Source organism: Furipterus horrens, unplaced genomic scaffold, assembly GCF_987537825.1.
Source record: "Furipterus horrens unplaced genomic scaffold, mFurHor1.1.pri manual_scaffold_2, whole genome shotgun sequence".
NCBI lineage: Eukaryota > Metazoa > Chordata > Mammalia > Chiroptera > Furipteridae > Furipterus > Furipterus horrens.
This window is the reverse complement of record NW_028327172.1, coordinates 63,631,075-63,643,511: the sequence shown is the minus strand read 5'-3', so window position 1 is coordinate 63,643,511 and position 12,437 is coordinate 63,631,075. Positions and strand designations below refer to the sequence as shown.

Genomic DNA, 12,437 nt, shown 5'->3' with positions numbered 1-12,437 from the left:
ACTACTTTTACCTAAAACCAATTTGGAATCTTTATGTAAGACATGTGGAATAGACTTTTCCTCCCTCTTATATGATATAAATTACATGAGAATGAAAATATTTGAATTTTTTGTATTTTCTAATTTCTCACATGAATATTTTGCATAGTTGTCTACTTCCAATTTAAAATTTAAAAATTAAGCTCTGTAAGTGTGGCCTTATAATCAGGAAATAGCAGTATTATAACTTAAGTATAATAGAAAGTTTATAAAACAATAGAGACAGGGATGGCTTTATTGTAAAATGTAAAACACTTTATTTTCCGTAACAAAAGTTATCCTTGCATATTAGGATGATAATAGTTAGTGGCTGCACATATGTTCTTGAACTGCTTTTTCTCTGATGAAGACTCCTATCTCTGTCTCTTTCTTTCTTGAAAGGAGATGTTCATCACTGGGGTTGTTCCCCAGGTTTAATTTCAGAGTGTTATACTTTGAAAAAGAGCTTATCTCTTTGTAAAACTGGCTGATATGTATCAATAAGCCATTAACTTGACCTTCTTTAGTGCTCATTTGTGGAACTAAATTATAACACTACATAAAACATTGCATTCTAAACATAAAAGGCATATGCAGAATGAGGCATAAAGAAAATTACACTTAATAGCCCTGCATTTTGTTTTTAAGTATGGATTTTCAGGAAAATATCTTTTTGGGGCTTTCAAATATACTTTTCTGTTCAATATCAAAACAGTTGGTCAATTCTTTCTACAGTTGAACCAGCTATTAGCTTTCTGGAGAGTCAAAATTCTCTTTGTTGTAGGATCAAACTTGTATTGCCTTGTTCCATGGAAGAAATAAAGAAATCCTAGAAACAAAACAAAAGGGACTTACTACATTATACAAGTAATTTCTAGGTTTAACTTGAATTCTTGAAAAACCCAAGTCATTTGTGAAAACAAATATTTGTTTGTATCTGTAGTTCTAAATAATAATAATGATGCTATTCTATGGCAACAAAATAGAGGAAATACATGTATACTCACTTACCATTTTTCTGGAAAACAGCATCAACTTTGTTGCCAATTCCAGGAAAGTCAGCTGCTATCATTTTGGGATAACCTGCATCCATGGATTGTTTGTATTCATCATACCTGGTCAAGAAATAATTAAAAGTGTCAGAACCATTTGTTAAACATGTAGCCTTCTTAACATCATTACAGGAAATTCAATCAACAGCAATGTAATAAGAACTTTTAATTCCATAGATCATGAGTAAAATGAAGGTGGGCAGGTGGAATGAGGTGAAGTAGGCTGTTGTGTAGACTGGAAGATTCATAAGGTCCCTCTGAACTCCAGCATCCAACTCTAAGTTTCCAGTTGGTGCCACATAATGTCCTAGGGTACAATGTAACTAAAGTTAAGTTCCAGTTGGCTAAAGTAGCTCTATAAGGATGAATGGCCTCTTTTTTGCATCTTCTTTTTCAAATTCAGCCCCAAGTGCTCCCTGGATTCTGGGACAGGTATTACATAATGATTATTGATCAAGAGACTTGGATACTGGGCTAGCCACAGCCATTCATAGAAAAGGCAGGTGGCCAGGGGAATATGAAAATCATTTTTAAATGGTTCCATGCAGTCTTTACCTCCAGCACTTGTCAGCAACAAAGAAATATGTTTTCCCAGTAGCTTCCTCAAAAACAGCAGCATCAATATTCTTCACACTTCTAGGGAAGCCAAAGGAGCTATAGATGTCCCTGGGGTATCCAGGCAGCATATCTGCCTCCTGAGCAGCCCAGTACTTATTACCTGCAATCAAGAGACAGCAATGAAAACACTCACCCAGGGCACAGTGTACAGTGAGCAGATTTCCAGCTAAGTTAGTCTCACATGGTAGAACACTGTCTTGGCTGCACAGTAGTAGATTTAAGCAAGGAGATTGTTAAAAATACTGGTGTTGGTATCCTACCACAGACAAATTAAATTATTAAAATTTAAAGAGTTTTTTAGGTGATTCTAACATACAGCATTTTTGAGAATGATTGATTTATGGAGTTGGGGTCTTCTATCCAAAGCTAAGTGAGAGTCTATATTTCTAACCAACTCTCCAGGTGATGTCAACGTTGTTGGTTTGAGTATCACCCTTTGAGAACAAGGCTGCAGCATCCCTATCTTGCTGCCCATCAAGGTCCCTCCATTCCCCTCTGAAGAGACTCATTTGTATTAAAATAGCTCTAGGATATCACACTACTTAAATGATTCCATTGCATTCTTTCTACAGTGTTGGTCCAAGTCTCTCAATTTTATTTCTCAGCACCCCCAGGGATGTAGACGGAAAACACTTTTATAAGTCTAGATTCATGAAACAGTCCAGAAAACTTATTGTCTCCAGTCATATACTTTTTATTTAAAATGATTGAGAAATGCACTATGCAATTCTTAATTAAGGTGATGGACTTCCATTGATTTGGTGAGTCTTACATTTTTAAATTCCATGGAGAGAAAGGAGCTAGTACTCTCTTATATCTCAGCCAATGAAAACTTAATTCATAAAATAATTGGAAGCATTACCTTTGAAAAACCGGATCTCATCTCTATCAGTAACCTCATAAGCAGCTTGAAGTCCATTTGGCAGGCTTGGCCAGAAGACAGAAATGAAATTGAGTTCAGGTTCTGGGTAGTAAGAATTAATGCGCATGTAGAACCTGATTTGAAAAAAGGAAAAAAAAAAGGGTTTTGATCTAATCTATAGCAAGTTCTGGCTGACCTCCAGCTCTTTCTTACTGCTGGAACTAGTGGTGTGCTGGTAAATGTTTAACATCTGATTCTCCAAGATGAAGGTTGGGTGAAGTCCTGGTTTGTAGTATCTGCTGCTTCCAGGGTGGAAATACTCCCACCATGGCAGAATTCAAGAGAGTTGTGATGTGCTCCATGTGCAGCATTTTTACCACACAAACACGTTAAGTATAAAGGATCACAAGAACATAAATAAAGAGTAAAATGTAGTAAAATAATTATAGAGGGCTAAGTTTTAATTATTTTCATTACCTTTGGTTGAAATATAATTGCGAATTGATGTAATTTAACTTAAAAAATTTTTTTAATTATTTATTTGTTTGTTTATTTATTTATTTATTTATTTATAGAGAGAGGGGAAAGGAGAAAGAGAGAGAGAGAAACATCATTGTGTGGTTGCCTCTCACTCGTGCCCCCAACTGGGGACCTGACGTGCAACCTAGTCATGTGCCCTGACTGGGAATTGAACCAGCGACACTTGGCTTGCAGGCTGACGCTCAATCCACTGAGTCATAGCGGCCAGGGCTTTGTAATTTAACTTTTAATAATGGTTGTGTTTAACAACCATCTTGCAAAATTCTTAAAATGTAAAACTACTTTGGTGAGCCCTTAAGGTTCCTCTGCAGCAGTGACTGGCTGGAATACAGCACTCGCGTCCTACAGTAGTGTACACTTCCCACTCCCAGGCCTTCACTGACATCATGCCTTACCTCACACGAACCCTGCAAGAGAATATTACTTTCATTTTACAGAGGAGAAATTAAGATCAGGGAGGCAAAGGGACCTGTCCAAGGCCACATGGCTGATAAAAGATAAAGGTTAATTTTAAACTCAGGTCTGGCAGACCCTTCCTTTGTCTTGCTGTGCTTGGTGGTTTACAAAGTTGATTCTACAGTCCATAGGGAATGGGGAAATAGCAAGTACAGACTGCCATGTGGGCTGACAGAAAGTATCTCCAGATTGTAGGCCACAGGTGACTATGACCTTGGCAGTCAGATATCCGACTTCTAGATCTGGTCCTGTGTCTTACTGACTGTGATAGCTGGGCAAGTCAGTTACTATTACTATTTTTAGTCTCCCATGTCTTAATGACTTAGTGACATTCAAATGATCTCAGTGTCTCTTTAGTTCCTGGAAATTCTAGACTTGGTCCTATCACTTGGAGTAATCCTTCAAATAGTTGCTTGAATAAGTACCCTGCTATAGTGAGGGGTTAGCTTAAACACCATATATCTCCTTAGTATTTACAGCATCGAGCCACACATTGGATGGTTTACATCCAGCCTTCTCTTTACACTCAAAAATAGTTAAGAAGAGCAAGAAAAGCATTAGCAGCCAATATCCTGCATTCTGGGGGTAGATGTGACCACAATGCATTGAAACAGCACCAACAACACTCCAAAGGAGTGGCTGAGGAGAATCAAACCTTCCTGAGCACCCATACTTTCTATGTGCTGCAGACTTCATCTTCAGAAAAAGACAGTGTTAGTATTTTGCCTGGTCCTTTAGGGATCAGTACAATTTGTAGCGCAGCTTGATTTCTCATATGTGAGGGGACCCTAGCCTTTTTGAGGCCACATGCTGCAAAAGGAAGGACATTGTGACTCCTCACACCAGCCCAAGAGAGGGGCTCATGAACCCATGGGGTTCTCCCACAATGGCTCCTACCCTTCTCCGGGCCTTTGTGGGCAACAGACACCTGTCACCACCATAGGCCTTGGAAGAATCATCTTTTCCAGATTGGAAGGGATGATACTTAAAGGGTATCAGCATAATGGTATTATGAAAATAATTTATTTCTCTTAGTAAAGTACATAATAATATACTATCATCATGATGAACATCGCAAATGAGACTTCAAGCCAAGATGAAGGCATAGACATACTGCATCACCCTCAACATGAAAACTTAAAACCCTTAAAATGAAAACTGTATCACAACAAACAGAAGCTAAGGAATCGAAACAAAGGCAAACTAAGAAGGCAACGAGAGTGTGAAAAGAATTATAGGTAAGGGGAACATATTGGGGGGAGGTCAGCTATGAGGGGGAAAGCGAGGGAGATGGTACAGAAATTAAAAAGTATAGTAGGAGAGAGTGGAGTAGATAGGAATATATTGAGAAGAACTATATACACAACTAATGGGCATGGACCAAAGGGGAGAGTGGGGGGACAACTGGAGGGCGGGGGGTCACTGGGTAGAGGGGAACAAAGGGAAAATAAATTTGGACAACTGTAACAGCATAATCAATAAAGCATATTAAAAAAAATAAAACCTTAGTATTTACTCAGGAAACATTATACCACACTATGAATGAACAATGGTAACTGAAACTTGTGATTATATGTGTGTGTGTGTGTGTGTGTGTATTTTTGCATTTATAAAACCTGTATGTATTACATTTATATCAGCAATAAAAATCAAGAATTTCTATTTTTGGAAAGAGAAAAAGAAAAGACCATCAGCTAATTTCTCAAAAGAAACTTTGCAGGCAGGGAGGGACCAGCAAGAAGTATTCAATGTGATAAAAAGCAAGGACCTACAACTAAGACTACTCTATCCAGCAAGGCTATCATTTAGAATGAAAAGGCAGATAAAGTGCTTCTCAGACAAGGTAAAGCTAAAGAAGTTCATCATCACCAAGCCATTATTATATGAAATGTCAAAGGGACTTACTTAAGAAAAAGAAGATCAAAACTATGAACACTAAAATGACAACAAACTCACAACTAACAACAACTGAATCTAAAAAATAAAAACAAAATCCAACTAAGCAAAGCAGAATAGGAACAGAGTCATAGGTATGGGGATCACTTGGAGGATTATCAGCTGGGAGGAGGAAGGGGTAAAAATGGGGAAATGGTGCAGGGATTAAGAAGCATAATTGGTTGGTACAAAATAGACAGAAGGAAGTTAAGAATAACATAGGAAAGGGTGAAGCCAAGGAACTTATATGCACGACCCATGGACATGAACTAAGGGGGGTGGGATTGCTGGAGGGAAGGAGGGTTCTGGGTGGAGGGGAGCAAAGGGAAAAAAATTTGGACTACTGTAACAATATAATCAATAAAGTATACTACTTTAAAAAAACCCCACAAATGAAATGAGCCTTGGAGTAGGAATCAGAAGACCAATTCATGCTCTGTCATGCACGAACACTGTGCCCTAAAAGGATCTCTATCCTTCTCTCTGCCATATCTTACTGATTTGTAAATGGGATTATATTTACTGGCTTTCTGCTTCAATGTTTTGTTTTTTTCCTGAGAACCAAATGGCAGAATACATATGGGAAAAGAAAGTTGATATAAGTTCATTAGGTTTTGCCAATGCCAATAAGTGCTATCATATAATTATTTATGTAAACAAATGTAAGATAAGTAACATGTGAAGCATAGTAGTGGCCTGTATGGGTCCATAGTAGTGAGCGTTATTATTATTACCAACACAAAACAAGATGTCTTACTTGTCTTTGAAGAACATCACTTCTCCCCGAATCGTAGTTATAGCATCAAAGGTTAGCTTACTATCACACATCTGCGGGGTTTGTGGGCCTGTTGGCTGGCTGGGGTTTTTGGAGGGCCCTAAAGAAAAAATAGAGCTGGAGTTACTGTGCTTGGCATGAGAAAATTACATAAACAATGAAAGACAGCTTCTTAAAAGATACAGTGAATGGCTGCTCTAAAGGTCCCTTGTCTGTAATGTTTTTCTTTATACTTACCATACACAGCCTGGATAGCATTGATGTCATCCTGAGAGAGCTGAACATCACCAGTGAAGGTGTAGGTGGGGTACATCAAAGCCCCAATATCATTAGAATGAAGAAGTCCAAGGGAATGGCCCAATTCATGAGCAGCAACATGATACAAGTTGTACCCTGAAAGGGCAGATAAACCCATTTGAGATTACTTGAAATGTTTTCAGTTTTAAGATATTTAATTAAGAAGTACAGTATTCCCTCACTTATCGCAGGTATTATTTTCTAGACCGCCCCCCCCCACGATAGGTGGAAATCCGCAAAGTATTTATTTTAGTATTTATATCTATTTTAAGGCTTTATAAACCATTCCCAGTCCCTTATTAACTTTTCCCACTCCCTTATTAATCTTTTCCACACTTTTATAAACACTACTTATGTTCTTAAACATATTATACACTCTTAAACCTACATAAATTTAACAATATACATATACAGTACCACAAAATCCCAATATATAGCGAAAAATCTGCCATAAATAATTAAATATATTTTTAAAAATCCTGCATGAGGCCGTGATAAGTGAACCACCGTATAGAGAGGGACTACTGTAATCTTTAACTCTACAAGAACTAATACTCATATTTTCTTCATTGCTTTTAAAAATACATATAAACCATGTTTTCCTAAAGTGAGAGGAATTAATTTATTAATAGTGAAGAGCTGGGTTAAAGTCTAAACTCTGTGATTACACTGATACAATAAAAGGGCAAATTCAGTCACTGGAGGGTCTAGCACAGATTCAACAGTCTTGCCAATGATTAGATGATACGTATTATTTTACAAAGAAGCAATAGACTTTTATTAATATATATATATATTTTTTTCTATTTACAAAACCGATACATGCTCTATGCTTTGTAAAGCTTCTCCTCCCTTAATTTCTACATAATCTTAAAACCGCTATCAAATTTTCCTGTGTCCTCTAGTAAGAAAAGAAAATTCTATGGAGATGCACACAAGTAAACCATTAAGATTTTCAACATTTTCTTAATACAGATTTTACTGTGTCCTATCTTTAGCCAGTAAGATGTTACCAACAGAAATATCTTTTTCTTAAACTTTTAAAAATGTATTATGCACTTTCTAAACAGTAGTAGAAAATATATACTTCTATAAATGCATTTTTCAGCTGATTTATTTACTACAATGAATCACAAAGGAGTGGCAGAATTGAGAAAGGCAAGATTAGTTGACCTACTTCTGAAATTGTTGGTCCACGTCTCATCTTCATCAAAATGAACATCACCTCCGAAACCTTGGCCTGGTGGAAAAGCATGAGCAAGGATTCCTTCGGGTCCATCAAAGGGAGAATTGTCATCATGATCTGCAAGAAACAGAATTCAACATACATCCCTCTTGGCTCTTATTTATAACAACACAGGTGAGCAAGTCCTTGCTTTGCTAAGAGACCTACAGACGTCCATCAAATGTGATATAATTTCCTTCCCTAAGCCCATAAGATCAACATTCCTCTTATACAAGGAACTCCAGTGGCAAAACCGAAGAGATTTAGGGGCTAGGTGAAGTTAAGGTGAAAAGTTTCGCGCTACAGGAAGAGCTTACCTCCCCTGACAAAGGATATTCTTATGTCTGCTTCACCCTCAGAGATCTTGGTGAAAGTGAGCGGTGAGACCCTACTCCAGAGCTGAAAGGCTTTCTCAATGGCATGGTTCACATATGCTCTTGGCAAATCTGGTGTGTAATTTTCAATCCTAAAAATGAAATAAAACAGAGACATATAAGACCACATTTCCTGTGGCTCTGATGGGAAGTAGCAGTCTCAGTCTGATGCTCGGTCTGGTTACCTATAGGTCAGGTGTGTGCGTTCCCACCTAGGGTACCCCTCAGTGTGGGCAAACAGAGCCACATCTGGCACCCCACATCTGGCCTGCTTCATCACATTCAGGGTCGCAGCATCTGGCTTCCCAGTCACTTTCAGCCCAAAGAATTTCTGCATTTGTTTCAGTTTTTCAACCACTAGGCCACTCTTACTCTGCTTTTCAATTTGTTTCCCATCATTCTTCAGGTTGTAGAAGTTCTCCAGGTATTTCTGGTGAAAGATAATATTATTATAACACTGGAAGGAAAATCTTTCCCATTTTTCTAAAGATTGACAGTATGACATTTTATTGAAACAGAGAACTACTTTCTTTTTATTATGCTTTATTGATTATGCTGTTACAGTTGTCCCAATTTCTTTTCCCTTCGTTCCCCTCCACCCAGTGACTCCCCCCTTCTAGTAGCTCCCCCCTGTAGTCCATGCCCATTGGTTGTGTATATAGTTCTTCTCAACATATTCCTATCTACTCCACTCCCTCTTACTATGCTTAATTCCTTTACCATCTCTCTCCTTTTCCCCTCCCCCTCCCTGCTGACCTCCCCCCAATATGTTCCCCATACCTATAATTTTTTTCACACTCTCGTTGCCTACTTAATTTGCATTTGTTTCGATTCCCTAGCTTCTGTTGTTGGTTGTTGTGATACAGTTTTCATTTTAGTGTTCATAGTTTTGATCTTCTTTCTCCTAAACAGTGGTTTGGATCTGATGAACTCCTTCAGTTTCACTTTGTCCTGAAAGCACTTTCTCTGCCCTTCTATTCTGAATGACAGCTTCACTGGATAGAGTAATCGTGGTTGTAGGTTTTTGCTTTTCATTACTTTGAATATTTCTTGCCAGTCCATTCTTTTTTTTTTTTAAGTATATTTTATTGATTATGTTGTTACAGTAGTTCCAATTTTTTCCCCTTTACTCCCCTCCATCCAGTATCTCCATCCCCCAGCATCCCCCCCCCAAGTCCATATCCATGGTTCGTAAAAAATAACTATCGCTCCCTCTCAGATATTAAGACCCTTTGTAATCTTGTAAAGGACAATGGGCGAAGGTCTCAAGCTCCTCTAGCTGCTTCAAGCTGGACATGGTCATCGTCCTACCTACCCTTGGGTCCAGAAATCCCTAATAAGAGTGGGGGTGTGGAGGGGAGGGTGGCCTTCCCACATGGGGAAGGATTGTGCAGACTCCAGGTCAGTTGGCTGTCTCCGGACAACAGCGTGCTTGGTTTAGCAGGCTGGCATCCTTGTTGTGTTCGGTCAAGTTGTGGTGTAGCGGCCTTTTCTGTCTCTCCGTGGTTATAAGACTTCTTTCCAGCTAGTGTTCCGTTGGTTATTCCAGATGATTTCTCCAAAATTAAGTTGTAAATCCAGACTGGTCCTGGGAGGAGGTTAGTGTAGCTTCCATTTACTCCTCCGCCATCTTGGATCTCCCCGCCAGTCCATTCTTGCCTGCAGAGTTTCTTTTGAGAAATCAGTTGAGAGTCTTATTGGGGCCCCTTTGTACGTAATTCTTTTCTTCTCTCTTGCTGCTTTTAAGATTCTTTATCCTTAATTTTTGACATTTTGATTATAATGCATCTTGGTATGGTTCTCCCTGGGTCCAGTATTTTTTGAACTCTCTGTGCTTCCTAGACCTGTAATTCTATTTCCTACCCCAAGTTATGGAAGTTCTGCTTCATTATTTTTTCACATAATTTTTCAACATCTAGTTCTTCACCTTCTGGCAACCCTATGATTCGAATGTTGGCCCGCTTATAGTTGTCCCATAGGTTTCTAATCCTTTCCTTATTTTCCTCACTTTTCATTTCCTCTTTCTGCACTGGTTGACTATTTGTTCCTTCCCTATGTTCCAATTTGTTGATTTGATCCATGGTTTTCTTTCCCTTACCACTTTTGTATGTGTTTTTATTCATTTCAGCAGGACTAGCCTTCATTCCTTCCCTGTCTTGTTTAAGATCTGCTGTTAGATCTGTAAGCAGTTGTATAACCAAAGCTCTGAACTGAGCCACAGAAAGATTTCCTATCTGCTCAGCCATTAGGTTAGATATTTGCTGTCTGGTCAGCTGCATTACCGGGATCTCTATCATGATCTCTACTATCTTGACAGTTTTTTTGCATTCATCACTACTGAGTGACCCTTCTCACTACACTGTGGCATTTTCTGTGGGGGCAGGGGTCCAAGATGGATTCCTGCCATTCACTCTCTGCTGATAGACCAGGAGCCTCCTCCTTTGTCCTCACACTCTCCAGCCCTCACAGTCCAAGGCAATGGGGGTCTGCCTTCCCCAGTATTGGAATTGCAAGCTGCCAGGTTTGGTCTATAGCCGGGGGTGCTCACCAGGTACTTCTCACCTCCCCTTAAATACAGGTGTCTGTGCTTACTGCCATCCCGCCTCCACCATCACAGCTTGACCTCTATGCCCTGGCTTTGCCCCTCCTACCCACCGGACGAGCACCACTTCTTTATAAATTCATATGTTGGACTTCCATGTAACTTTATTTTCTGGAGCTTCTGGTTATTTCTGGTTTTGCAGTAGTTGCATTCCTTCTTAGTTGTGGAGAGAGATGGAGGGTGTCAGTCTAGGCCTCCATCTTGGCTGGAAGTCAATAGTGCTTAATTTTAGAATGATTTCTGTCTGGATGAGTATTTCTTCTTTATATCTTTTTTTGCTTGACTTCCATGCAGCTCAATTTTCTGGAACTACTGGTCGTCTCTAGTTTTGAGGTTGTCGTATTCCTTAGTTGTGCAGGGAGATACAGCGTGTCTGTCTATGCCTCCATCTTGGCTGGAAGTCCTGTGTCCCAGAGAACTACTTTTAAAGATTGTGTTTAAATGTCATAGTCCTTATTACCTTTATCACGGGTGGAAACTAATTTCAGAGAGAAATTTCTTTACCATTAGTTATTATGAAGTCAGAATTACAATTTTTATAACCAAATATGAGTATGATTTCTTTAGTTCCCTTTCACTTCTCACTAGAAAAGGAGCATCTACATAAGGCTAGAAACATTTTTGGGGAGATTGACCTTTCTAAAAAATATCTCTTTGTAGAAAACCCACCCTTAAATCAACTTCATTATACTAACTACTGCTACTTTGCTATACTGTGGAAAAAATGCAAATAAAGTCTTTTCCATTTCTGACATTGAAATTCTGCATTTACCTGGACCATCTCCACATCATCTTCTTGTATTTTTAAAGTCGCTGCTGGGAAGCCATGAGACCCCACACTCCAGAGCAGTAGCAGCAGAGGAAGGCTGTGCATGCTGGCCTCTGTCTTCCTTCTCAGCTAAAGAAATCTGACAGCTCCCCACCTGCCTGCTGCTCCGATATCTCAACTAGAAAGCTCCCTCTTCATATATAGAGTCCTTGCACTTCCAGAAAGCCGGAAGTGGTCTGACTCACATTTCAAAACATCCTTTTGATTAGCAGTGAGTAGCCTGAGCAATCATCAGAAATGATGACTCGAAGTAGATTATTTGGGTTCACTATGTGTTGCAATCTTATGATTAATATCAAACAGGATGTGTGTGTGAAGGAGACACACTACACCAAGTAAACTGCTGTTTTCTCCAGTTCGTTTCTATTCCATTTGAGAAAGGTCTTGTTATATAGGACACAGATCACAGAGTATTCCATAATCTTTTTAAAAAATAGACTTTTCTACCTTATTTTGCTTGTCATAAAGTGATCTGGGTTGTACACACCTTGCTTCCAGGGCAGAGGGCAGGACGGCTGACACCATGTGCTCTATGGGTGTCCAGCACCTGCAGTAACTGAAGTTTATTTAGCTGCACAGGCAGCTAAAACCACTGTGGTGGTTTTCCTGGGTTAGCAGGGTTCCCTGCTAAGCTGCTTGGTACACTATTTGCGTAGAACCATAGTTTCCCTTAATCTTTATTCAGACCCAGGATTTAAGAACCTTGGCTGAGAAGACCCTAATCCACATGTGGGGAATCAGGTAACTCTATGCCTGGTGTAGACTCTGTCTGTTGGGATAATGAGAAGAATAGGTTACTTCTCTGAAACCTGTCAGAGTGTACCAGGTGCCACAAGGGCTGGCAAAAGATCAAA

General features: G+C 39.2%; 1 protein-coding gene across 1 annotated transcript; it reads right to left on the bottom strand.

Moving 5' to 3' along the window:
• Nucleotides 1-277: 277 nt before the first annotated feature.
• Nucleotides 278-11,679, bottom strand: MMP1 (matrix metallopeptidase 1). Its single transcript, XM_090267821.1, has 10 exons — nt 11,527-11,679; nt 8,338-8,582; nt 8,096-8,244; nt 7,731-7,856; nt 6,494-6,649; nt 6,239-6,356; nt 2,551-2,684; nt 1,626-1,788; nt 1,030-1,133; nt 278-847 (listed from the first exon to the last, which is right to left on the bottom strand). Exons 1-10 carry the CDS (start codon nt 11,626-11,628, stop codon nt 738-740), a joined length of 1,407 nt encoding a protein of 468 aa, XP_090123947.1. The 5' UTR covers nt 11,629-11,679; the 3' UTR covers nt 278-737.
• Between the last annotated feature and the right edge of the window lie 758 nt (nt 11,680-12,437).

Excerpts from the sequence above, each read along its gene's own strand:
- MMP1 (XM_090267821.1), bottom strand. The coding sequence starts at position 11,628 with ATGCACAGCCTTCCTCTGCTGCTACTGCTCTGGAGTGTGGGGTCTCAT. Across the intron at positions 8,583-11,526 it reads ATGATGTGGAGATGGTCCAG|AAATACCTGGAGAACTTCTA; the intron begins GTAAATGCAGAA and ends ATCTTTCACCAG. Across the intron at positions 1,134-1,625 it reads GTTGCTGACAAGTGCTGGAG|GTATGATGAATACAAACAAT; the intron begins GTAAAGACTGCA and ends TTTCTTGACCAG.